This window comes from Xiphophorus maculatus, chromosome 20, assembly GCF_002775205.1.
Source record: "Xiphophorus maculatus strain JP 163 A chromosome 20, X_maculatus-5.0-male, whole genome shotgun sequence".
NCBI classification, from domain to species: domain Eukaryota; kingdom Metazoa; phylum Chordata; class Actinopteri; order Cyprinodontiformes; family Poeciliidae; genus Xiphophorus; species Xiphophorus maculatus.
The window spans coordinates 27,423,471-27,451,152 of record NC_036462.1 but is presented as its reverse complement, the minus strand read 5'-3'; the positions used below and the strand labels follow the sequence as shown (position 1 = coordinate 27,451,152).

The following is a 27,682-nucleotide window of genomic DNA, read 5'->3' as shown; positions in this document are numbered from 1 at the left end:
TGAATTTCCGTCCTGCTCCTTTAAGACTGTCTCATAGGTCAGTGGAGAAACACGACTTGACTGAAGGAGGGGTGGCGCTTAAACAAACAGTGACAGTAGCTGGCCATGTGAATGTAACTAGAACCCAAGATCAACGGGAAACGGAGATCACCAGGGTCAACAGATTAAAGTCCTTTGTAGAGATCTAATACGATTTTAATCTTCGGTTTTAGTTTCGGATGTGTTGAATTAATCAGCGGGGATTAAGTGCTGATCGGTGAAACTCGGGGAACAGTTTAAAAACAGGCGCGCAGTTAAAGGAAACATCTGAAACTAAATTACTAATGAGCTCATAAAAGAAGACGGGGTGGGTTTTTTGTGGCGTTTTTTTTTTTTTTTTTTTTTTTATCTCCCCCCCTCGGAGGATCTGTTGTCCAGGATGAGCAAATGTGTGATCGGTGTTTAGATTAGTGGTTAGGGTTCCGAACCTGTCGGCTTTACGCGGTGACCTGCGAGAGTCATCAAGCAACTTCTCTTAGATTCGCTCCAAGCCTGGTGCGATCATGCTTCAAAATGGTAACGGGAAGGAAAAACCGCCGCAGTCAACAAAGACCGATGGAACCGAGTCGGAACCTTCAGCTGCCAACCCGAAACAGCAGCAGCAGCAGCCGCCAGCTGCGCTCCCGGCCGAGGACACCGGCTCCACTCACTTCCCCATGCCCGCTTATCCCAAACTGGACATAAAGCGCAACGCAGTGACTGACGACTACAAGATTTCCACTCAGGTTCTGGGCTTGGGGATCAACGGCAAGGTTCTGGAGTGCTTCAACAAGAAGACCGGGGAGAAGTGCGCTCTGAAGGTAAAGAAGTAACCTGACACTTATCTGCTGGTTTGTTGTAGAGACGAGAAAGGCAAAAGAATGGAGAGGTTCGTTTGAGCTCAGGAAGTGTGTCATTACACAGTAAGGGCATTTTTGAAGCTTTGTTTAACAGATTTAATCTTTATTTAGAAATGAAAAGCATCTAACAAATTCAACTTATGCAAGTTTTTGAAAACATTTTTTTTAGCTATATTTTGTGTTTAAATGACAGCTCTGTTCTGTTCAATTACATTTTAAAGCATAACATGATGATTTTATGAAGTATTACACAATTATTCACATACTAGCATCTTACCTGAGGATATTTCTACATAAGTCATATTGGTACTGTCATGCAAACTGTTACGGAGAAGTTTCCCCTTTAACTCTCTCCCAAATGCCTGTAAAAATGAGAAACCTGTTGGAGTATCAAAAACTTTTCTGGAGTTAGAAACACTCGCACTCTTAGGAAAATAAGGAGGCCAGAACAATTCTTAGCTTTTAAAAGTAGTTATACCCCTAAAATTATTTCACATTACAACCAAACAACTTTACCCCCAAAAATCTGAAAAGTGTGGCATGCTTTTGTAGCTGTGGCCACCTAAATAAAATATGGTGCAACAACCCGCCTTCAAAAGCCACCCAGTGAGTAAACAAAGTACTAATCTGGGTAATTTCTTGATTTAGATATATAAAACCTTCTTTATTCAGACCATGGATGTTTGTAAGACAAGTTTAGACAACAAGTGTCATCATGATGACCACACCAGACATGTCAGGGATAATATATCTGTGAGGTTAGAAAATAATATCCCAAGCTTGAAATGTATCACAGAGTCCTGCTCAGTCCGTCATCCGAACACAGAAGGAGTATGGCACAAGCGTAAACCTATCAAGCAGAGCCGACTCTTAACTATTCTGGTACCCTGGGCAAGATTATTGTTTGACTCACACATAGAGGTTCATTAGATAAAATGTGTGCTACTCTTAAATGAAGTACTTTTAAAAAGCTGTACAAAAATGAAAATAACTCTGGATGCTACTGTCCATGTTGTTTACCATCCGTGTGGCAGTTTTTAAAAGGCTTATCTGTTTTACTTTAGATTAGATCCATCTGTTGCTGAATCAATAGTGCAACGGGCGCATGCAGCTACAGCAGACAGACTGCTTGAGGTATTTAACGTCATTATTTATTGTAATAATGAAGCTAGCCTCTTTAATTTGAGCTAAACTGTAAAATAAAAAAGGCCGCACAACACTTACTAGGCAACTTTCCTTTCTTTTAGTTAAACTAGGCTAAAATAATCAGTCGATATACAACAGCAGATCTTAGCAATGTACTGCATCCAATTAGCACACATAGCCAGACATGTATCCCTACCCAACATCATTTTACTTTCTTGAGAATACTTAAATGTGGCCAGAAAATGTGTTCTTCACTATATTTCATTCAAAGTTAGATTGCGATAAATAATGAAGATTATAGGTAAGCTGGAAGATGAAAAACACAGAAAAACCCTGCACCGAAACTAACATTTGATTTAAAGTTGCTATTAATTTAATGGTTAAATAAGTGAAACTGCTTTTTCATATTTCTAGAAATCATATACCATCTTTGGTTTGTAATGACATCAGAACCAGCTAACACTTTTTATCTAAACTGTAACTGACGGAAACGCTTGAAAGGGCAGTATTCTCTGTCAGACACACCAAAATAGAATTAAGACGACCTAATACTGAATTAATTTAAACATTTCCTTTTATTTCGTCAGCTGGTTGTGGTTAGGACGGTTTAGTTTTCAGCACTGTCATGTTTTGCGTATGGAGAGCAGGAACAAAATGCAGACAGAAGCTTGGGATGAGCATAAACAAAAGAGAGAATTTTCAGATTGTGAGCAAAGAGAACAGAACAGAGTAACGGGAGGAACAAGTAGAGAACAATGAAAGTCAGTGAACCTATAAACTGAGGAAGGAGTGAAGAATGACACTGAGTCCAGATGAGCTAATCAGAGGAAGGTGGAGCAGCGGGGACTGGAAAATGCTGAGCTGGAGAACTGTGGGAAGGAGACTAATACTGACCAAAGATCGTTTTTACTTATTTATGTTTTAGTCCTTGCAGCAATAGGCACCTTAGACAATCACTCCTACTATTTGATTATTTATTTATTTATCTACAATCATTTTGTTTTTATTTGTTTTCTTTTGAAATGAATAATATGGAAGACTTCTCACTCAGATTTTTCACATGCTGTTGACAACGCTTTTTCCTTTTTCCTTTAACCCACAGCCATGTGAGATAACATCGCCTCCACTTAGGGAGGCATCTTATCTTTGTGGGTTTATGGCAGAAAGAAACATCCCAGAGACCCACAGTTACTATTAGACATGCACTCCAAAACTCCGGCCTTTATGGAAGAGTGGGAAGAAGTAAATATCTGTTAAGAGAAAGCCATTAAAAATCCTGTTTATACTTTGCCACAAATATATGATGATATATGGTGGCAGTAGCTGCAGTATATTTGTTTTGGGTTTTTTTTTTTTATAGCAGGGACAGGGAAGCTAGTCAGAGTTCATGGGAAGATGGATGAAACTAAATCCACCTGTTAGAGGGTGCAAAATAACTTGAGACTGGGTTGAAGATTAACCTTCCTGTGGAACAGCAACCCTAGACCTGCAGTCAGACCTACAATTGAATGATATAGATCAAACTATGTTTATGAGTTAGGATGGCCTATGTAAATCCCAAACCTAAATACAATTAAAAAACTGTGGCAAGACTTCAGAAATGCGTTCTGTCCAATCAGACTGGGATCAGCCAATGTTGTAAAATAACACAGGCAAAACTTCAGATGTGCAAACTAAGTTAATACAGTACTTACCCCAAAAGAATTGCAGTTGTAATTGCAGAGAAAGGAGGTTCTGCAAAAATATTGACTCAAGTCAGGGTTTCCCCCAGAAAACTTGCTAAGCCCGGTGGTCGGGAAACCGAGGCGGCCCACCGGCGGTCCCCCGTGTTTTTGTATTAAAAGATGTTAAGTTGACAGGAAAAATAAAAATATTACTGGATAATTTTATCTTACGGGAAAACTTCGCCAGTGAAACGCTATTTAAACCCACAACAAGTCTTAAAAACAACAAATCAAAAAATACATTTAAAATGAATATCAATTATTTGCACTTCTGTTTAATCCAAAGTAAGTCAGAGGCTCCATCAGGCCCCCCAGGGATTCTGGGGCCCCATAAATGCTAATATTTTAACGCAGACCACTGATAGATAAATGTAACATTTGTTTATTGAGATTATCAACGCTGTTAAACGTGATGCAATGCTTTCAGCATGCATAAATTAAAAGATTTTAAATTATTTAACATTTAAATTTAAGATGTTAAGTAGCTGGCAAGTTTACTTTGTAAAAATTCAAAGAACAATATTCATAGTTAGATTGTTTTGTTACCATAGCTACACTCTGATGCTGTGAGTTTAATCTTTGAGTTTGAGCTCTGTTTGTTCACAAATACAAATGAGTAAACTGCATTCATAACTTATTGCTTTTTAGGTTGGCCAATTAAACTACTCTTAATTAAAGAGTTGGCCAGTTAAACTACTCCCCTCCCCCTCACACAGAAACTGTTAGAGGTGCTGATGTTTTTAGCAGGAAGAGGGGCCCCTAGGTCAAATTCTGCTCCAGGCCTCATACAGCCTTGGACCGGCCCTGCATGATGAGTCAAATCCGCTGCACTGCGCTGAGATGCGCAACAAACGGGAGATTTAATTTAATGCTGCTAATGTGGCTTTAGTAGCTCTTCAATTTCTGTCTGTTGAGTTTTTAACAAGGGACACAGAAGCTATTCTGGCTGCTCAAGTTTGTTGCTCGAGTTTCTCAGATCTCCGCGCGCATTAACTCTGGCTGACTAAGTAGACAAAGCATTTGATGCGTCCAACCGGAAAAATTATGCTAAAAATAAGGATGAAATAATATAAAACCAGCGTGAAGCGTGACTGCGAGGAGAGCGCGAAAGCTCCTCACTGGGCTGAACCTGCATAATGAGGTTAGCGCTGATTCGTTAACCACTAACTCTCCGGCCAACTGGGACCGCAAACATAAACTTTACAGGGAAGACAGAGCCGTGTGCTGGGCAGCGTGTTGAGATGGAAACGCCGCATAATGTTTTGTCCTCAAATATAAATCATTCTCACCGCTGGCTCAACGCGCAAGTCTGAAAGCGCCACTCCAAGTTATTCCTGCGGTTCACATGGAGCTGCGCAACCAGAGCTAACGCGGATCGTTTTAAACTCTTACCTTGATGTTCTCCATAACATAAGGTATTTCTCACTGGGGGTTGATGTAGATATCCATACAGGTCAGCCTGTGTCCAGTTTGAGTGAAAGGAGTCGAGCGGGATCCGCGCTGAGATGACGTCAGAGATAAAGCAGCAGCAGCGCAGGAGGCAAGGCGCAGAGGCGCGAGCTGTGTGATTGGTCCGCTCCCAACTTTAAATGCATAAACTATAAACCTATAAATCTTTTAGAAAATAAGTCTGCTCCGCAAGTGAAACTCGCAGAACACCGGAGACGCTTGCAATCCGGCTTGTAGATCAAAAAAAAAAAAAAAAAAAAAAAAGCAATTCCTCCCCCTCAATTGTTAATTCCTCTTTAAAAAAGCATGGCGGCCGCCAGGCTTATAAAATACTGGGGGAAACCCTGCAAGTGCATGCCAAATTGTTAAATTTTTATTTGTAAAATGTTGAAATATATGGATGATTTTTCATCCAGTTCAGAATTATCCACAAACTTGTTGACCTACCTCTGATCCTCCTATAAAATACATTGAAGTTTGTTGTAACATCACAAAAAAGTTCAAGACGTGTGAATAACTTTTGTAAGTTGCTTACATGTCTCAGGTGAGAAGATCTGCTTATCCGAGGAACAGATGCAAAAGTCTGAGAAATGTCACTCTGCGTTTAATGTACTTGGCTTTAAAGACATTAAAAGACATCTCTAATCACTGCTATGCAGATGATATTCAGTTGTACAATGTCTGAACTCTGCAGTTTGTTAATGTGTGTAGATGTTGTTATGCAGTGGATGGCAGTTTTCTTTCATTAAACGAAGAAAAACTTAAATGATTGATTTTGCACCAGAAATATCCACGTGTTGATGAAGGAGATATTTGGACCTCCTGGATCTTTACCAGACTTTGATTGTGGTTTTACTTTGGATGCACATGTCAAGTCTCTGGTTTGTTCTTGTTTTTATCCATTGAGAAATATCGCCACACTAAGCTCCGTTTGTCTCGCCTTCTGAACGGAAGAGCAATTATTCATGCTTTTGTTTCATTACGCTCAGACGTGTTTTAACGCAAAAAAAACGCATCTTAACGAAGTCGTTCAAAATGCTGCTGCCGGGCTTCTGAGAAAATCCATCAAGTTTTCACATACGACTTCAATCTTGATGCAACGACGTCGGTTTCCAGTTGGAGCTCTTCCTTGGGGTTATGTCAGAGAGTTTCTGCACCCATAACATCTCTGGCAGGTTTCTGACATCCTATGATGAGGTGGTTCCCTATGCTACGATGCAGACAAATGTTCATTGGCCCTCAGACTTGAGACATGAGATCGGTGGTCTCTTTAAAAAGCTAGCTTTCGTGAAGCACTTTCTGATATCACTTATTGATAGAGACGCGTGCATTTTGATGGGGACCTCTTTCTCTGCGAGCAGCGGAAACTATGGCGCACGCTTAAAGTCAGGCAGGTGCCCAGCGCACTTACCTCCCACCTGTCAGCACAGTGTCAGCCTCTCAGAGATTTGCAGGCTTATTGTAATCTGTCTGAGTGACCAAAACCAGCAGCAGCTGTGTTGCTGTGTAATCGAAACCCTCAGAAAAGATGAAAAAAAGAGATAAAACGACCGGAACATGACACGCTAAAGTCAAAATATTGTGACAGAAACAAGCATCCGCGAGGAGAAAGATAAAATGCATGTTGCCTAAAAATTTGAGGCTGCAAGGCGAATTTCCTACTGATAAAGTGAGCTGTTCGCATGCAATGTTGTCAAGGTTTAACAGCAGCGTTGTGTAATTTCTTGAATTCTTGTCTGGTCGCGTAACAGCTTCATTATTGGCAGATTTTAGCTTTCATCAGCATGAGCCCACACAGAGTCACTGTGACACAAAGGCTGAGAAAACATCACAAACTGTGCTGTTATCTTAAGAAATTTAAAGATTTTATAGAAAAGTGATGGAGACAAACACACACACACACACACTCCTAATGTAGCTCTCCCTCTGTGGTGTGTGGTTTGGCTTCGTCTGGGAGCCAGACAGCCCCCGGGAGCTCATCTTTCATTTGCTCTGACAGATCGCATAAGGCGCCCCTTCTGTTCAGACAGATTATTCGCTCAGACCAGACCTCTCACACTCATTTATATTGGCTTTAACATCGAGGCAAGTGACTCAGAGCGATGTCACATGTTTGGTTGTTCTCATTTGTCAAATGTCTATCCAAGGACGTTCATATGCACGTTAGTCTGCACCTACTGACACCTCTTGGAGGTGTAAAAAAAACTGTATAGAGGTATTTTCCCATCGCATGTTGTTGTGGCAATGCCAACTACGGTAGGTTGACGGGGTTGATGTGAAGGGTTTTTTTTGCTTTTGCTTCTAAACAAATAGAAGTGGAGTAGAAATGATTAAAGGTCTAAGGCGGAGGGGATTCGAAAGAGTCGTCCATTTTGTGTCTTAAATTAAGAGTTGCTTTGAGCCCTAAATGTAATAGATGGATATAGGTCTAATCTACTTTACAGCAGAGCTGGCCGGGAGCCATTCCTTTTAATGTAATTCGGTTACCGTCGTCTTTTCAGTCAGATTTGTCTCACTTAGCGACAGGACAAAGGGTTCCTTGTGTTGTTTGAATGGCCTTTTGAGCACCGCCATTAAGCACAAATCTGGCCTGTAAGTATTTCATTTTACGAATAGGATAGACCTTCTTATAATGGAGGTAGGTGTGTTTATGGCTGTGCTGCAAATCAAATATAAAATATCAATATTTCCAAAGCTGCTGTTGCATATCTTGCATGCTCTCCGTTAGTAGCTGGTCTTGTTAAACAAGTTAATCAGTCTCCCAGGTTTTAAGGACAAGGCTCATCTTGGTTGAACGCAACAGGAGATTGTAAGTGGAGCAAGACAGCTGACATTGTCTTTAGTCTTCTGTTAACAAAATTAAAGTCTCTTAGTAGTGTGAATTATTCATATATTTGCCTTTAGCTGATGGAAAACTCAGAGCCAGACTTTATTCACTCATGATTCTGTTTAAACAGATTTTTAGAAATTTTAAGTTCGGCGTCTTGCAGATGTATTTATTCCCCTGAAGCTTTTCCCCACAATGTGCTTTCACATTAAAAGAACAAACTCCAGTGTAATTCATTGGGATTAACCAACACTAGAAGACTAAAGCAGGACGCAGCATAATTGTGAATTGAAAGTGAAAGCACATACTGCAAGTGGTTTTTAATGTTTTGAAGAAAAAAGAAAATAAATCTGAAACAGGAGGTGCGCAGTTGGATTCAGCCTACTTCCAGAACCGCCTTTTACAATATTTACAGCTGCATTGTAATTTGCCGTATGTTTCTTACAAGCTCTGCACATCTAGAGATTGAACTTTTTAGTTCGAGGGCGAGAAACCGGTTTTTCTAATTAGCTTGGATTGTTTGACATAGTGCAATGTGAAAGCGAACCGCAGCCACTAAAAATGTAACAAAGGTTGCAATTTTGGTTCCCAATTGAACCGAGTCTACTGGACTGTAAGGTGTGAAAACACATTTACTGTCCAGAAAATACGGTATGTTGAGTAAACACTATTTTATGTTTAGAGTTGTCTGTGATAAGGTGAACCTCGTACCCTTTCTTTTACAGCCTCAAACAGATTTTCTTCCTAGATTACTGCTTCTGTACCTGGCTTTCTGTAAACTGGACTACAACTACTTCTCCACATTTGACTTTGTTCTTGCCACTCGATCATAAAAGCCAGATCAGTGGAGAGTAGAACTAATAGTTGTACCGTCAAGGTTTTTCCACCGGCACCATGGATCTCTGCATCTCCTCCTGAGTTTCTACGGGCCTCTTGGCTGCTTTTCTGATTAATTTTCTCCTTGCCGGACAAGACTGTCCACCCAGGACAGTCCTGGGTGTTTCCAGGACTAAACGTGGTTTAAACATCGTCAAAAGTCTTTGTATTGACTATACAAGACTTGTGAATGGCCTGTCTTTTTTTTTTTTCTCTTTGCTTAATCAACCCTCACAGATCGGATGTTCAACTCACGCTTTGTTGTTCACTTTATGAGTCCTGCTTTATTGGTAAAAGGTTGTAAAGATAAACCACTGTTTTATGAAGCTGTGCACACGGCCTCATCGAATCGTTCCGATACTTAATAGCGCTTAAACGTCTCCGAGTGGTAGTGTGTGCATGCGTGTAATTAAGGTTCTGTGAGACATACTGGACAATTAAAACGAGTGAAGTGGTCAGGCAAATCGCGCGTCTCGGTGCGAGTTAAGCCTCTCCTGACACAAATCAGACGGCTTTGAGTGCTGGGGGACGTTTTTGATTGGTTTATGTGTTCAAAGTCCATCATGAGATTAGCTTGTCGTATCCTCTCAATGCTCCACTTTCCCCTCCCCCGTTTTTTGTGGTACGTTTAATTCAGTTTTATTATCCCCAGCCCCCGTCCCCACCCCAATCTCTTCCTATCCAGGAAATTAAGGGAAAACCTGCTGCTCAGACTGAAGCCATAAAGGCATAAAGAACGCAATTAGAAACAAAACCTGCCCACGGCTTTTAGTCAAAGTCAGCCTCAAGTGGGTGAAGCTAAAAAAGAAATGAGACACAGAGAGTGCTGGATCGGACAAGTTTAGTCAGCGGAAATCCTCAACTTCTTCTTTCAACACCCTGCTCCACTTGATCTCTTCACTTCCTCCTCAGCTTTAGCCAGCTGAAACATGGCCTTACACCAGCGAGGTGGTGTTTTGTGACATTTTGGGGTTTCCAGGAAGTTTCCTTTCTTTCTGTTAGCAGCTGAATGTGAAAGTCCTAAAATAGTCCGTCTTTTTTTTTAACTTTATGGTTGTTGTTTCTAAAGAGATAGAGAAGTGAAGACAGACAGGGGAATATGGAACGAAGGACCAGGCAGTAAAGTCGTTTCCGAAGCAGGCGCTCGCCGCTGGCAGAGTTTGCACGCTCTTGGGTCACCTCAACAGTTCGACGCCATTTAACACAGCACAGATTTATGTCGTGTGTCTGCCACGTGCTACTCAGTCAAACTGTGTGTGTGTGTTATGAACTCCGGTTTATTTGGCCTTGTGAACGGCATATCACTCCATCAGTGCTGCATCCAAAAATACTCTCTGACTGCATGCGGTGTCCAAGTCAAACACCTGCTGTGTACGCCTACATGTGAGCTTAAATGAGGGCGACCATGTCCTGCACCTGCATATGTCGAACACACCCCACCATCTGAACAAACACCCTTAAAGGCGACACACATGCTCAGCTCAGTGCTGATGTGTGGAGCGCTCCTATTAGCGCTCACTAATTAGCCTATTTAGCTTGTGGGCTAAACAGGCTGTTTAGCAAACTTTTTAGGAAGCGTACTGTGACACTCATTGACTTCGTTAACTTTAATGAAGAATGTGTTTTTGGAAATGCACACATATTACCAAAAACAGAAAGGCGACAATATTTTAAAACAACAAAAAAGATGAAACAAGAAAGGTGAACTGAAACACCCAGCACACCAACCTCCTCACACAGGCAGCAAGCATTGACCGATCACCTGTTTCATAGTTTTAGGTTTTAGGAAGTCACGGTTTGAAACCATGCACGCTTTCGCTCAGCTTTCGCTCAGCTTCTCTGTTTCCTTAGAACCTTTCGTTATTAGCTGCTTTATATTGGTCAGTGTTTTACCACAGGAGCCAATTTTGAAGCCATCTTGCCTTGAGTTAATGCTGGCTGCAGCAGCAACAAGCTTTTCTACCTGTAGAACATTATTAAAAGCTGAGTTCTTATTAGTTATCTCATTTCTGTTTGGCATGTGGCAATTACATACTCTTGTTATGACAATTTCTATTGAAAGAAAAACAAAACAATTCCCCACATCTACAGGTTCATTAAATTGAAACCTTTACTAATGTAATCCTTTTCTCACCAATTCATACAATTTCCATCTATGCAGCTTTCTGGTAAAGTCTTTGGTTTGAATGCACTTTTTTAAGGAAAATGTTTATTTCATTATTTTTCCCTCTGAGGAGTAAGAAGGCATTAATAACATGTGAGAACAGCAGCTTGGAGACTTTACAAACCAGGACCCTACCAATGCATTTAAAAGCACCACATGGTGAGCCACTGATTTAACACAGTAGTGTAAAGTTACATTCACAAAACATATTTTTTAGAGGCATTTAGATAATTACAGTTACATCTGCTCTGATTCTGAACAGCATTGTAACTCCGATCTGTGTACAGCAACCCCCTTCCTCAGAACGACTGTAACAGGAGGTAGTTATTAGGCTTCCATTAGCAGTGAATGGAAGCAGCTGAAAGTCTCACTGATTTTATTTTATTTGTGAGAATTTAACTATGCCACTGTAAAGAAGTTGTCAAAACATTATTTTGATGACGCTGACCTGTTTTACCACTAAAACTTTATTAGTCCCTCTAGAGTTAGTTGTCCCCAACATGTCACCAACATGACAAGCTAAAGCTTGCTAATAATAATAGCATTGGATGCTATACCCACAGAAATAAGCAATCAGACAAAAACAGACTTTTGTTTCAGTGTTTTATTCACACTTGTTTTCAGTCTTTCTTAGAATTACCTGGCTTTTCTACATTTACAACATCTGCACCCATCTTCATAGGCATTAATAGTAACTTAAAGAAGTGCTACTCACTTACTCCATGTCTGTTAACCCAACAGATTCTCTACGACAGTCCCAAAGCCAGACGGGAGGTGGAGCTCCACTGGCGAGTGTCTGGTGGGCCGTACATCGTTCGCATCCTGAGCCTCTACGAGAACATGCACCACGGGAAGAAATGCCTGCTCATCATCATGGAGTGGTAGGATGACAGTTTACGAATGTTGACCTAACTCAGCTTTGTACACACCAACACATCCAATATTTCTAATAAAATAGAGTCCGAATTTATAAGCTTTTTAAAATGACAAACACACGATGATAGCATTTTTTCCTTAACAGATTTCTTCTAACTTTAGCATTTTTTGGGGGGGGGGATCACACTTTAAACAACAAAACACATTTTTATGTCAAAGATTACTTGAATCAATACAAAATGCAGTTTTAAAATGATGATTTAATTTATTAAGGGAAGAACCAAAAACATTGCGGCTCACTGTAGAAAGAAAAATTGAAAGTAAAGAAAAATCACAGACTTGTTGTCATTAACCACAAAACCGTTAGAAGGCCAAACATATGAAGCAAACATGAGACATTGGGGAGCTTTCCCAGGAGTGGTCAGCAAACCAAAAAATACTCAAAACGCAGACCGATGAATCATGGAAGAGGTCGCAAAAGTGACCCACCACCAAAAATGTAAAGATAGGCCTGCGGGTCTCATGTTTTTACTCTGAGTTTACGTAGATCCCTTCTTTACTAGAAGAGCAAATTATTATCTTTCCAGATGCGAGGCCGATTACCTTCACACTGGTTTGCAACATTTGGTGTTTCAAGAATGCTCTCATATCATCACAAACTTAACAGAAGATTTCTGTGTGTGGAAGCTGTGAGAAAAGATAGTTGTTGTTGGATTTTTTTTGTCAATAAGAGTAGAGAGAACTCCTCCCAACTAAAACCCAACCCATCAAAACCTTGATGGTTTATCAAGCCATCAAACCGCCTTGGTTGCAAGCGGAAAAGCATAATTTTAGAGATCAAAAGAAAGCAGGGAGTGACTGAAGGGAAATGACCGTTTCTGTTCTAGGGAATTTGACACAGCAGCTGATTATTGTAACCACTTTTATTTACACTGCAGCTCTTTGCTTCTTTTTGTGCTCTCACTGTGTGTGTGTGTGTGTGTGTGTAGGCGTGTGTAGGGAGGTGTGAAGTTGAAAGGTCTGAGTAATGCTGCGTCGTTATTGATTCAGAAGTGTCTGAGTGAAGGCCCATCAAAGCCAGTATCATTTCCACTGTCGGTTCATGACCTTTAACCACTGACTAACTGTGACAGGTTCAATTCTGTTTAGATAAAGCTTCAAGTCAACAAGACACCTTTACCTCTGAATTCAAAAGAGGAAGCAGACCAAGAAAAGTTTCAGTTTTCCTTCAGCCACAGAAACAGGGCAGGAGAGCTATGCAGGAGAGAAAGTGTCCAAACAATACAAACCTTTGGTACAAGCCTGTAAAACTTCACTTTTTTATATATATACAGTACAGACCAAAAGTTTGGACACAACTGTGTGTCCAAACTTTTGGTCTGTACTGTATATATATAATTCCATTTAATGAATCCATGTGCAGACACAGCAACCTGTTTTGTGTTAGTTATTTCATCTGCTCTGTATGTTTAGCATATCCGATTGTTTTTCTGTGAAGCTGAGCCCTGCAAATTTTGATTCTGATTTCTGTTTGAGAATGACATAGCAGAATTACATTATGAAAACAACAATGAAGGTGTGCTCCTGTTGTGAAGAGTCAATAATTATCTATATCAGAAGTAGAGGCCATATCACTCCTTGTTTGGTTTTACTAAGGTTTTAGAGGAGAACTAAATGAGAATGTGGTTGGCATTTAGTATTTTATATTATCGATGAGGGCAAACTAACATCGCTACTAAAACTAAAACATGTGTACATCTTGAAAATGTAGCTCCTTTCCCCAACTCAGAGTTTTCTTACAGGATTCGAGTTATTTAAAATCCAGCCTGATTTATGACACGTAGGTGTTGAAAGCATTTTTGCTTCATTTGAAAGCAAATGAAACATTTTGCTCTAAATGGAGCCTTCCTTTTATCTAATTTGTGTTTCTCTGTCTGACCCTAAATGAACAGCAGATATGTCTTCACATGTGGTATAAAATACTGTTTTACAGTTTCTATTGGCTTATAAGTGTGTGATCTCCCCGACTTCAAATCTAACACAAAATTTAGGTAACAACTTTTACATCGCAGAAAGTTGTTCATGTTATGTTGTGATAAACTGCAAAAAAAAAAAGAAAGTATTTTTGCATAGTTTCTAGTGAAAATATGTTAGTACACTTGAAATAAGAGAAAACCTACAAGTAACTCAGACAGATGTAGGAGCTTGTTTTAAGCCAATGATTCTTCAATACAGGCAAATATTTTCACTTATGGGAAAAATGTATTGTTTTCTATATTTTTTCTAACTTGTTTTGAGACATGTGCTTTTTGCAGTGCAGTGCTTAAATTTGGTGCATTCGCTGACTGGAAAAGAAATGTCTTTTTGGGGCTTTCGTCCACCTGTCATCAGTCAACCTGAAAGTTAGCTAGTTCCTGTCACTTCCCATTTCTCTGTGCATCTCTACAGTAGGACTGTCCTCAGAGTCACCACCCAAAATGTCAGCATTAAAACAGCAACAGCTTTCACATTTGCTCGTTTTGTGTGCACGCGTGTGTGTGTGTGTGTGTGTGTGTGTGTGTGTTATAAGTTAGTTATTTTTGACAAAGTAGAGAGCGGCTACAACTGCTCTAATTTGTCAACTAAGTTTCATAGCTGCAACTAAAAGAAGATTCCCCGCTGTTAGGACACTGCAGATAGTGGAGCAAAACGCACTCACAGTCACATTTGTCCTTCACCTATCTGCTCATCTGTAAACCACAAAAAGTACACACTTATTAATGCTCACAGATCCACTCAGCAATGAGAACGGACACACTTTGCTCAGCAGCAGACGGGAGTTTCAGGTATCAGTCACTGGGCAGACTTTTAACTGATCTTGGAACATTTTGGTGATGTTATCCTCAAAACTTTCAAACAACGCGGCTGTATGTGCTGGGAATAATTTGAATACTAGTAAAAAAAAAAAAGAACTCTAAACGAGTTCAGTAATCCTTGAGTAAAACGTTATCTGCAAACAACAATAAATTTCTTGGATCATAAACGAGGTCGATCATTGTTTAAGCGTTTCACGTTAAGCCGTTTTAGTTTCCAGAATGTGTTAGAATGAGAGATGCTTCCGTCTCTCTGCCAGTAATTAAAATCTGCTGGTTTTTCATGAATCGGCTCCGTCTGGTGATCACCAGACCCGTATGAGTTTTGTAAAAAAAAAATTAAAAAATCAGATGAATGTTGGAGACATATGCTGGGGTCCATAAACTGTGAGGTTCTTCCAATGTCATCATTTTCTGGTAAATTAAAAACACTACCACTATAGGGAAACCCACAGAACATTTTATGCTTTTATAGTCGGTGCTTGTTACATTACAAAGCATTTTCTGGCGCTCCACAAAAAGAAAAGAAAAAAAGCAATCTTATTTTTCTGTATGAAGACAGAGGTGCCTTCCTCCAAACACTGACTGGAGAGTTTTAGTCTTATACTAAAGACAAGCTGAGGGGCTTTGATAAAATCTTTCTATATTTAGTCGCTCGTCTTGGCAGAGATGCCATGTGAAACCCGAAGAGGAATGAATTCCTCAAGGGGAAAGAAGGACTCATGAGAAGGATAAGCTGAGAGGAGGGCGGTGCAGACAAATTCTTATGTGCGTAAAAATGTTTTGTTTGTTGTTTAGTTATTTCAAGCTGGAAGGTGAACTTGTGCAGCGTGTGCGTTTGAATCTACCTGCTTGTTCTGGCACGGTGTTTGTTTGTGCTTCCAGCTTGGTAAAGTTAACGTAAATGAGCCACACCACCAGCCAATCACAGACAGGTCTTTTTTTTTTATCCAATCAGAATATCTCTTTTAAACTTGGATAAATGTTATTCCAGCAAATCAAAATACAACACCAAGCTACAGACATTAAACAAGAAAACTCAATACAACTTTTAAATTTTGTATCTTAAGAATATTTAGTAAAGCACGCAAAATATGCTTGCTCATAATTCTCTACTTTAGGTGATATTTCTATAATTGATTTTAATTTTAAATGTGACCAGCATTTCATAGCTTATTTGGTTGATCACTTTAAAATGATTTAACTGAATTTTAAGACTTTTTTAAGTGTTTTGTCAACTAAGTCTTCTAATAAACTACCTAGTCAAATTTCCTCTCATTTTAAAAACATTTTTAACACAAAAACACTAGACTTGGCAAGCTTGGCAAGCACAAAATTGTCCAAAATGTCTTGATATGCTGAAGGATTAGGAGTTATTTTCACTTCACCTGAACGGCCTGAAAAACAACCCACGCCATATTCCTCTCTGCTCCAAACTTGCAGTCAGACAGGACATAAAGGTCGGATTTGTTCCTCCAAGGAAACGTATCCAATGGTCCAGACTCCATGGCAACCTGGGTCCGAGCGATACGCCTCAAAACCTGTCACGAAATAGGCGTTTCATACCAGTCGATATTGACAATTATCAATTAGTTTTTTTTTGTTTTAAACATATGAAATACAGCCAAACTGCTGATGTGACATTTCCTGTTTTATCCACAGTTTCCACTCCAAGCCATTGTTTTTTTGTTTGTAAGCAGTTATGTGCTAGTTACTCAACAGGTTGTTGCTAGGTAACCAAAACACAAGTGAGTTAGTTGAACATTTTTTCAGACGTATTTTCTGTTGATGTTATGTGTATGTAAATTGGTATTGATTTATTGCCCAGCCACAGTTACACCACTGAGATCCACCTGGGGTGTTACTTGAATGCATCTGTTTCGCCATGGAAACCAGATTTAAGCGTTTCCCTTATGCATCTTATTCCAGTGTCTTTCAGAGCTACTAAAGAAACGATTTCAAGGGATTTAGAATCAGTAAAATCAATTAAAATACTTTGTTTTAAAGTAAACTGGTTATTAAAAATACATCATCTCAGTGCCTATTAAGGAATGACTTAGACTTTGACATTTTGTTCATGGAAGTTTGCTTTCATTCTATCGTGAAAAACTAACAAACAGTCATGTATTGATCCCTGTTTTTCCAGTATGGAAGGAGGAGAGCTGTTCAGCAGAATCCAGGCCAGAGGAGACCAGGCCTTCACTGAAAAAGGTGAGAATAAACGACCACATCAGACTCTCTCTCATTAGACGGCGTTACCCAGGAAAGGACAGATTCGTGGAGTCATATGCACTTCAGCCGAAAGCATCGGATGCACCTCTTTAAAGATAAATCACGAGGATGCCGCTGCCACTCTGAGTCATCTTTTTTTTTAAAAAAACAACTCGTGTGTGAAGTTTAAATTATTTTAAATCTTTGGTGTGAAACAATGTAGGTCACATGGGTTCATCTGCGTCGGTAGAAATAGGAAGTGAAACTTCCACCGAACATCCAGGTTAAACCCAAAGCGGGCCTGCGCTCGATCTCCTCATGTCCTGCCGTACCCGATCTGCTACTGGTTTGAGAGAGTCTGTTTATCTGCTTCCTCCCAGAGGCGTCTGAGATCATGAGGGACATTGGGACTGCCATCTCGTTTCTCCACAACATCGACATTGCCCACAGAGACATCAAGGTACGTAGAGAAATCCAGATGAGAACCTCCAAATCGCAAAAGCGCGTCGTAATTTCTGCTCCGTCCACTTCTCTGCTCGCGTCTTCAGCCGGAGAACCTGCTGTATACCACTAAAGGCAAAAAAGCGGTGCTGAAGCTGACAGACTTTGGCTTTGCGAAAGAGACGACGTTACATAACCCCCTGCAGACGCCCTGCTACACACCGTACTATGTGGGTAAGAGGTTTCTTTACTTCTTTTTTTTTGAGATGTGTAAAATGATATCAGGAGTTGGAGTTGTTGCTTCAAAGCAAAAAAACAAACAAAGATCTTTTCTGTCTGATAATGTGAACTGTTTTATGTATTCTGTGTTTATGTTTTTGGCGTGTCATCATTGATAAGCTCCTGAGGTTTTGGGTCCGGAGAAGTATGACAAGTCATGTGACATGTGGTCTCTGGGCGTCATCATGTACATCCTGTAAGTACCGAGACGGTAGAGTCAGGGGTTTCTATGGGTGGAGGGTTGTGATGATTTAAGCTGTGCTTTCCAATAATAATTACACCTGTTGAACGTTTCGCTTGATGAAACTGTTTTCAAATAATTCCACAAATAAAGATCTGAAAAATGTGGCGTGCGTTTGGGTCCAATGGATATTTTGTTGAAGCCCGTTTCACTTCCTGTCTTTTCGGTTTTGGCTCTACCACACCTAGCGACAATCCATTTTGACCTTCCCCCCCGACCCCCTTCTGAATATTTCAGTCAGATTTGACAAAGATTCTAATTTAGATTTGGATCTGGACTTTGACTTGGCCACCCTAACATAAATACCCTTCGATCTGAATCGTTCCATTCGCAGCCTCTGAGATGTTTTCTCCCGGGATTTCCCTGTATTTATTTTTTTTCCCTTTATCTTCTGGTGAACTCTGTCCTCTGCTGCCACTGCCGTGCTTTGCTGTGGAGGTGATGCATTCAGGGTGGTGTTTAGTCTTCCACCACAAGTAGCATTCTGCATGTAGGCCAGAAATTTCCACCTTGGTTTCATGCGACCGTGTCTGCCGTGCCCCGTATTTTTGAGACAAATTTCACAAAGGGCTTCCTGTGCTGTGAGATTAAATTACAGTATCGCACACAGCTAGACTCTGCTTACGAATTAAGTGAAGGCTGTCAGAGTATAAAAACGCAACGCGCAATGTGATGTTTGCCTGTTATCCCAAATTAAATGTATACAATTTGTGTATAAAAGGTTAAAAAATAAATCAAGGTAATGGATACTTTTGGAAGGTACTGTGGATATGTGCTAAAGAAGTGCATCAGAGGCAGATTAAAAAACGCTCGTATCTGTTTGTCTCCCCAGGTTGTGCGGCTACCCTCCTTTCTACTCCAACACCGGCCAAGCTATTTCTCCCGGGATGAAGAGGAGGATCAGGATGGGCCAGTACGAGTTCCCTGATCTGGAGTGGTCCGACGTGTCGCAGGAAGGTAGGAGTTCAAACTCCAAAGTGGATCTGTGGCAAACAAAGTCGAAAACCTCTGGAATCACCTGAACTGATGAACATGGGAGGACACACAGATCAAACAGCCCTCAACACTTAGACAGGAAATTAGAGGTTATGAAAAAAAACCTGAAGGATTCTTTATCTGTGGTTTTTTTCCTACGTAAAACAGCACATTCGATATCTTTAGTCATGTAAATTTTTTATTAAAGCGAGCAAACAAAGTTTTAAGGAAGGATATGAAACCTATTGCTCTCACCTTTGTGTGGAGTTGACCTTATTCTGAAGCAAGCCGCACCAGAAACAGGAAACCGTGGGGCTGCACAGAGTGACTCTGCAGATTGACTGGGTGACCTATTAATTCACACAGAGGAAAACTTCAGTCAGGTGACCCGCGGCCGTACACACCGCACAAGATAACATCTTATCTTTGACAAATCGGACTGCTTTGCATCTTTGTCTCGGGTTTCAAAATAAAAACAGGGCTGTTTCTGCGCGGTTTGCGTGAGATCGGCATTCGTCTTCAGCTTAAACCATTGGGCCTCTGTAACCTATCAGACAATCTGTCTCATCTCTGGTCTTTCTTTTTTTCCGACCTCAACCAGCTGATCTCCTTTTACCAAACAATGACAGCGGATGAGTCAGTCCCCTTGTTCTTTTTTTTTTCTTCTCATTTTAATCCCTCTTGAGTTGATGTTTTTGTTTTTTACAATCCCCAAACCATAACAACACTCACAACTTTAAGATATTATGTTTGGCTTTTTATGCCTTTGACCATCACAATGTAGCGAATAATATGAAATAGAAGAAAAACAACACATCCTTTTCATTGTTTTTTGTTGTTTTTTTTTTACAAAAAAAAATCAAAATGTGTACCATACATTTTCACAACAATTATACAATCTAGTGCAACCAACTGCTTTCATAAATCACCAAATATGTAAACAGACTCCAACCTTGTGTAGTTTTTGAAGGCCCCAAATGTTTGTCAGAGAACCTTGGAGAACAACCATCATTATGAGGATTAAGGAACACTGTGGAGATGTATAATAATAAATAACTACTTTAGCAATTGATTACTCATTAACTGACTAAAGAAAGCAAAGTCCATTTGCTAAAAGAACAACATACGCAGTCGTAATTAAGTCCAAACTGTAAAAAAAAAAAAAAAAAAAACATATATATTTTGCATTTTTAAGATAAGTGTTCCACTCAGAATCTCCTTTTAACCTTAACTGGTTCAGATTCTGCACAGAAGAAAATCTCCTATGAAACACGTTTTTTTATTTTTTTTTTATTTTTTTTCTTACCCCTCCAGGGGGTCTTTTTTGTGGGCTCTAGTGTCCCTTATATCACAGTAGGCTGACAGGAAACGGGGAACGAGAGTGGGGAAGACATGCGGCAAATGTCATCGGGTCCGGGAGTCGGACCCGCGACGGCCGAGTCGAGGACTCAAGGCCTCCAAATACGGGTCGTGCTAACCGCTACGCCACCACGGCACGCCCCTATGAAACACGTTTTAGTATGAATTTTATAATCAGTAAACGGAAAACATAATAATCAGATTAGCCCTACATTGTAATAATGTTAAGACAAGTAGAAACCTTTTCATATGTTGACGTTGGAAGTGTTTGTCAGCTGCAGATGCGTCTTTTGCTACAAGGAATGCTATGTTGTTGCACTACATGCAGTAATCTGTTTTTCTTCTCAACAAAAGGAGCTACATTTTTATTTCCTGCCACTTTTTAATATGTTTCTAACATTGCGTAAAAAGGCTTATGTGTTTCGACAAAAAATCTGCAGAAGGTGACAATTTGTTTGTTATTAATAGACAGATCATCAGAATATTTCATTGCCAAAATAAGCATTACTTAGAGAAAAACATTCCAAGTGTTTTTTAGTTAATTCAGTTGAAGAGGGCTGCAGGATGAAAATATGGCTTTTACGAAAGAGTGAAGAAGAGACAGCCATGGTAGAAAGAAAGGCATAAGAAGTCCTATGTTCAGCTCACATCAAGCCGTGAAAAGGACACAGCAAACATTTGGAAGAAGGTCCTCTTTTAAGATGACACCAAAGTGAAGCTTCTGGGCCCAGACCCCAGGAAAACTGGTTAGTGTTGATGTTAAGGTGGAGGAGGCTAAGCTCTTATACACTTCCCCACTTGCCTCTGTCAAAACAAATTCCATTTACTCTAAATACTTTCCTCTTTTCAGAGGCACTAGACAGGGGTGCCCCATGTCCCCATTACTTTTTGCAATAGCTATAGAGCCATTGGCCATCTCACTTAGATCCAATACACATTTAAGTGGGGTCACAAGATCAGGCATTGAACAACGACTTTCCTTGTACGCCGACGACTTGCTTCTCTATATTTCTAAACCAGCCTCTTCAGTCCCTATTGTACTTTCAACTCTTGATCAATTTAGCCGCGTCTCTGGCTATAAACTAAACCTTGGTAAAAGTGAAATTTTTCCATTAAATTCGGTGGCTCGAAAATATTCACTTGCTTCTCTCCCATTTAGGGTTGCCCTTGATGGTTTTACATATTTAGGTGTTAAGGTCAAATGTAAATTTTGCGACCTTTTTAAATTTAACTTTGAGCCGTTGGTGGACAAGGTCAAACAAGACCTAGATAGATGGTCTTTGCTTCATTTATCCGTTGCTGGGAGAATTAATACGATTAAAATGAACGTGCTTCCCAAGTTTTCCTTTCTCTTTCAGTGTGTCCCTGTTTTTATCCCCGTTTCTTTTTTTAGTAAACTGGACCAAATCATCACTGGATTTATTTGGGATCATAAACCCTCTAGAATTCGTAAATCATATCTTAGGAGACCAAAAAGTGTGGGTGGAATGGCATGGCCGGACTTTATGTTTTATTATTGGGCATCCAATATTAGAATTCTTAATTATTGGTTAAAGGCAAATGATTTGGACAGTGCCCCGGCTTGGTTGGATTTGGAAGCCTCATCCTGTATACGATCGTCTTTGTCTGCTTTAGTTTATGCTCCCAAATTGCTATCAGGAGCTGAAATTCCGAACAACAAAATGGTGAGAGTGACTCTGAAAATTTGGTTTCAGTTCCGCCGCTATTTTAAATTAAACTTTTTTTCTTTACAATCTCCTATCTTCAAGAATCCTTTATTCCGGCCCTCTATGATCGATAATGCTTTCTCCGTTTGGTTCTCTCATGGTATCAAAAGCTTTAGTGACCTTTATGAGGAGGGTACATTTGTCTCCTTTGATCAGCTTTCTGCAAAATTCGACCTCCCAAAGAGCCACTTTTTTCGTTACCTACAGGTCCGAAGTTATGTTAAGGAAAAAACTTCTCTCTTTCCCTCTAAACCTCCTGTTAATGATTTGGATAATCTTCTGTCACCTTCCCCACCGAAAAAGGGTCCTATTTCATGTTTGTATGAGAGATTGTGCTGTCTTCGTGAGTCCCCAATTCTCTCAATCAAAGCGGCATGGGAAGAGGACTTGGGTTTTCTGTTTCCAGATGACTTGTGGGATAGAATTCTTTACCGTGTTCATGGTTCGTCACTGTGTGCCAGACACGGACTAATTCAGTGTAAGGTCCTGCATCGCACTCACTGGACTAAGGCCAGGCTTTCTAAAATATACCCAAACGTTAGTCCGGAATGCGATCGTTGCCATCAAACACCTGCCTCACTGATCCATATGTTTTGGTCATGCCCATCACTAAAGCAATATTGGACAAACATTTTTGCAGCCTTGTCTGAAGTAGCTCATATGTCCATCCAGCCTGATCCACTAACTGCATTGTTTGGTGTACTTTCTGAGACGGTTTCTTTGTCAAGACTTGAGGCTGATCTGGTTTCATTTCTCACTTTGTTGGCGAGGCGTAGAATATTGCTGTGCTGGAAATCAGCTTTACCTCCCTCATTTGAAATCTGGATTAAAGATGCTTTACACTTTAGTAAACTTGATAAGATTAAATTTACCCTACGAGGTTCCACAACTAAATTTTTAAAGATTTGGCAGCCGTTTTTTGATTTTGTTCAGACATTGCCGTCCCGTATGGTGCCCAACTAAATTTTGCTTTTGCCTGACCTTTTTATTTACATTATCATATTATTTATCAAATTATTTATTTTGTCATTAATACCCATTGATGTACCTTTTTCTTAAATCCTTCCCCCCCCACCCCCCTTTTTTTTTTTTCTCTTTCTTTCACTATTAAGACCTATATTTATATCATTGTACTTTGCACACAAGACTAATGTCTTTTTTATTTCTTCTTCTAACATATCTACTTTTTGTTTTTTCTTGTTTTCTTTTCTTATTCCTCTGGATTTTATTTGGGAAGGCTTATCCATGTGTTCTGTACGACTTATGTTCGGTTCTGTTATAGAAAAAAAGTTTACATATCTTGTTCATATATTTTTGTACATTTTGTATTTTGATGTTAAAACCTAAAAAAAAAAAAAAAAAAAAAAAAAGGTGGAGGAGGCTGGCCTAGTATTCCCTTCCAGCAGGACAACAACTTTAAAACACATATAGTGTGATAGTTTGGACCAAAGCATATTGATGAGTTAGAATGGCCTAGTCAAACTCCTAAATCCAAATGAGAATCTTTTGCAAAAATCCTGAAAACTGACCTTCACAGAGGCCTTATTGAAAACGGGCTAATAGGTCTGGTTGTGTAGAGCCGACAGAGACGCCGGAAGGCGACTTTGTAAAATGTCGACTGAAGAGGGGCTGAATACAATTGCAAGCCACACTTTTTAGATCTAAATTAGATTTAAAAAATAATGGAAACGTATGCATCATGTTCCTTCTGATTCTAAATGCAGCGCTGCTTGGTGCTGTCTGTGTAACGTCTGGTGGCTGTAATGTGAAGGAGTGTGATCTCCAGCTACAACCCCAGCCTCTTTCTGTGGTCCGATTACTTTGACTCGCCGGTTCTGGTGATGCAGAATGCCTCCACAGGCGGCTTCAAACTCAACTGCCCTGGATGCAGCAGGCTGAGCTGCAAGATGTTTACAGAGTCTCGCCACAAAACCCTCAGCTTTTTCTCATCCGTGTGCCTTCTTGTAACCAGCCCAGTGGGTGCAGCTCCTGCTTAGTCTGTGGTACAAGTTTTCTTGTTCCAAACGTTGGTATATGGTTTTGCTCAAACTCAAGTTGTAAGGTGATTCTGCCCTATTTACTGGAAACTGTAGTAGGCCACACTGCCCCTCCCAGAGAGACAATAATTCACTTGTTTGCAGCTACTAACCTTATAATAATGACAATGCAGGGTTTTTTTTTCCCTCCCCAGCTAAAGATCTGATCCAACAGCTACTGAAGACGGACCCGAACGAGAGAATGACCATCACTCAGTTCACCAACCACCCCTGGATCAACGTAAGCAGCTGACTCCATAAATCCCTTCCCGTTTACCACGTGTTTGTCTCAGTCTTCATCTGGACGTGCGTGCGTGTGTGTGTGTGTGTTTCCCCGCTCTGCAGCAGTCCATGATGGTTCCCTCCACTCCGCTCCACACCACTCGGGTCCTGAACGAAGAAAAGGAGCTGTGGGAGGACGTGAAGGTAAGAACTGTCAACACTGACACCTTCTGGTCACACTCTGCCATTACAACCTGTAGACATAACTAAAAACTGAAGCTGCTCATATGTATACCGTTGCTAGCTAGCTAGTCTTTAGTTGTTGATGTTGTTTTTTGTTTTGTTTTTATTTAAATCTGTCATGGGTAAGTAACTTGAAATTTGTCGCCATTTTTATGGACAACGTTCGTCTTCGTTATTGGCTAATTTCTGTTGTCAACCTACACAAGACTGTGTGCATACTGTGCAAAAAAAAGCCTGGCCGCTGTAGGGGTGAAGTGAAGGCTATAAAGAGCATAGCAAAATATATTTTCTTCAGTAAATTTCTGTCATGATACACGTCTTAAATTTCATTCATAATGATCTTTAAATTTGAGCTTTGGAAACCTGCAAAGACTCTGATTTAATAAATGACATTTAAGTAAAATTTAATTGGCAGAAAAACAGTGAATCCCTAAGAGATGGCAGAGCTTGACTCCCGTTAAATCCTCTGCTGCCACTAGGTGGAGGAAGAGGCCCGAGCCTGTAATATGAGCCTCTTTAAACGTTTAACACTAGTCATGCTCCTCCTTCCAACTATCTCTGTTTGTTATACACAGACATAAGACGCTCCATGAACGTCGCACAGGCCTGATTCAACACGTATTGAGCAAAATGTAGATTTGCACATTCCGTCACAAGCAACCAAATGTGCGTGACTGAAGTGATAGAAGGTGAATAGGCCTTTCTTTAAAATAAGACGCTCACAATGGGATCCTGTGTTGCAACTAGCCACTGCTGTGTTGCGTAAAAATTAGGCAAACTGCACATAGAGGTGCAAAACCAGAAGAATATTGTAATTCTTTTTATTAGTAATTCTTTTACAGGCCGAGTGGATCATGGCTGACGAAAGGGAAAAGGCTCTGAGACTCCAGTTTCTCTTGACCTCGGCTTAGAGACCTTTGACCTTTCACCCGGTTTATAAAATACTCTCAAACTGTCCACTTTTTCTTTTTTTTCTCTGCATGATTTTTATTTTTTTTATGTTTTTTGCAACTAGAGTGCCTTCCAATTATTTTTTTTACATTTTATACGTAACAATTGAACACTTGTGCATTTTACTTGGATTTTATGGAACAGAACAACAAAATATTGCATAATTATACAGTGACTAGTAAAACAAAAACCACGGGGTTTAAAAAAAAAAAAACTTCTTACAAATAAAAATGTCACATGTGGCGCAGCATGGACCAATTCAAAACTTAGCTAATAATATTTATTAATAAAGAATTATTTAAATTATCACAATCTCTCACATGGTTTGGTGGCTTACAGGGTTTCTTGTGGCTTTATTTCTGCAATGATTTTCTCTTTTCCACTCTTCTGTAAACGCTCGGTGAGAAGTTCAGAACTTCAAATATTGTTTTACAACCTAAATGAGCATTAAACATCTCCACAACTTTCTTAATGACCTGACTGCTATGTTCCTTGGGCCTCACGATTCTGTTTGGGGGGGGGTTTCTAACAAACCTCTGTGATATATGAAATTATAAATTAAATTGAACACTATTTTACTGCTATTATAAAATCCACAAATGTTTGACATTGTAATGTGACCAAATGTCAATAAAGTTCAACAGGTGGAAGTACTTTTGCAAGGCAATGTATTAAATGGGCAGACTTTGAAGGAGGGTTATTTATGTTTCTGTTCAACAGTTTACAGACTCATTCGATAAATTAGAATATTACTAAAAAGTCCATTAATTTTCAGAACTTTATCACCTAATGGAACACAGTAAATATATTAGTTACACACAGATTGATGTTTAAAAGTCTTTATTTTTGTTATTGATGAAATGACTTTTAAAATTAGAATATTCAGGGTTTCCCTCAGTGTTTTATAAGCCTGGCGGGCCACCAGGCTTTACTTGTAACCCCACCAGGCTTAGCATTGTTTATTTATTTTAAGTTTTTTATTATTATTATTGCCTTTTTTAAAGACTTTATAGTTGGTGTTTAGGTATTAACATCCCAGTCTTCTGATAACACAAAGCTATCAAGTGATATTTTCAAATTTCTTATCAACGTTAAACATTTTTTACCTCAAAAACATGGCGGCCGGCTGGATGACTGCTAGAGCCCCAGGCCACCGGGCCTAGCAAGTTTTCTAGGAAAAACTCTGATATTACATCAGACCATTAAAAGTTTTAAAACCGAAACATGGGTTTAGTTAAAAAATTCTATTTATTTCCCCCTTAAAGGGCTGTTAATCTAACAAATAACTCATCGGAACATCTATTCCAATTTATTTAATATGACTGTACACTTTTAAAAACTGATGTCTTACTGTCTCCTGTAGGGAAAACATTAGTTCCAGTTTGAGAAAGTACCGAAATAATTAACTGCTTTGTTTGCTACCTGGAAAACCACAGTCAAGCCTTCCTCCTTGTCTCTCGCAGGAGGAGATGACCAGCGCCTTGGCGACCATGCGCGTGGACTACGACCAGGTGAAGATCAAGGACCTCGACACATCCAGCAACCCTCTCCTCAACAAGAGGCGCAAGAAGGCGGCGGCGGGGGGGAAGGGCGGCTCCACCGTCTGCCAGAGCCAGTGAGACGACGAGGAAACTCTGTGGAGAGTCCTGACCGAACAGCGTCAGCCGAGGAAGAGGAGCAGCTTCGGACATGGAGTTAGGAAGCGCCAGATGGCGTTACTCAGACGGCCGGTCTGAACCTCCGAGACTGGAAGTTGAAATGCACTCTGGGAAGAGGGAGAATTAAAGCTGGACATTCGTTCCTGTCAGTGGTAGAAACCGACAGCTCTGCTCGTTGTTGGTTTGTCTGTGTTGATTATTTTTATTCGTGGATTTTTTTTTTTTTGTAGCGCTAGGTTGTTCATAAGTGTCTGTGTGCAGACACGACGCATCCGTGGTGATATTTTTGTGAATGCCTAAAATCTCCTTTGGAGCTATTGTGAAGATCACAAAGAAACAAATTGCACACAGAGAGAAAGAGAGACTGTGAAGCACTCCTCGTTGCCTGTGTTGTCTTAACTTTGTCTTTTGCTGCTTTCCTTTCAGAATTAAAGCCCAGTCTCCCGCCGACTGTCCCGTTATTAAAATGTAGCCTCCGTATCCACCTACAGTTCCATCCGAAGAAATATTTTTCACTGAAGCAGAAATAAACATACCGTCATGTTCA

General features: G+C 40.0%; 1 protein-coding gene across 1 annotated transcript; it reads left to right on the top strand.

Moving 5' to 3' along the window:
- Positions 1–75: 75 nt before the first annotated feature.
- On the top strand, positions 76–27,682 carry LOC102230176 (MAP kinase-activated protein kinase 2-like). The gene is made up of 10 exons (XM_023325533.1): positions 76–839; positions 11,806–11,945; positions 16,939–17,003; positions 17,384–17,463; positions 17,552–17,678; positions 17,844–17,919; positions 18,797–18,921; positions 24,217–24,302; positions 24,407–24,487; positions 26,941–27,682. Exons 1-10 carry the CDS (start codon positions 543–545, stop codon positions 27,094–27,096), a joined length of 1,233 nt encoding a protein of 410 aa, XP_023181301.1. The 5' UTR covers positions 76–542; the 3' UTR covers positions 27,097–27,682.

Bases quoted from the DNA above. Each gene is read 5' to 3' on its own strand.
- LOC102230176 (XM_023325533.1), top strand. From the start codon at position 543: ATGCTTCAAAATGGTAACGGGAAGGAAAAACCGCCGCAGTCAACAAAG. The intron at 17,004-17,383 runs GTGAGAATAAAC...GCTTCCTCCCAG, and splicing joins CCAGGCCTTCACTGAAAAAG to AGGCGTCTGAGATCATGAGG. The intron at 17,679-17,843 runs GTAAGAGGTTTC...ATCATTGATAAG, and splicing joins CTACACACCGTACTATGTGG to CTCCTGAGGTTTTGGGTCCG.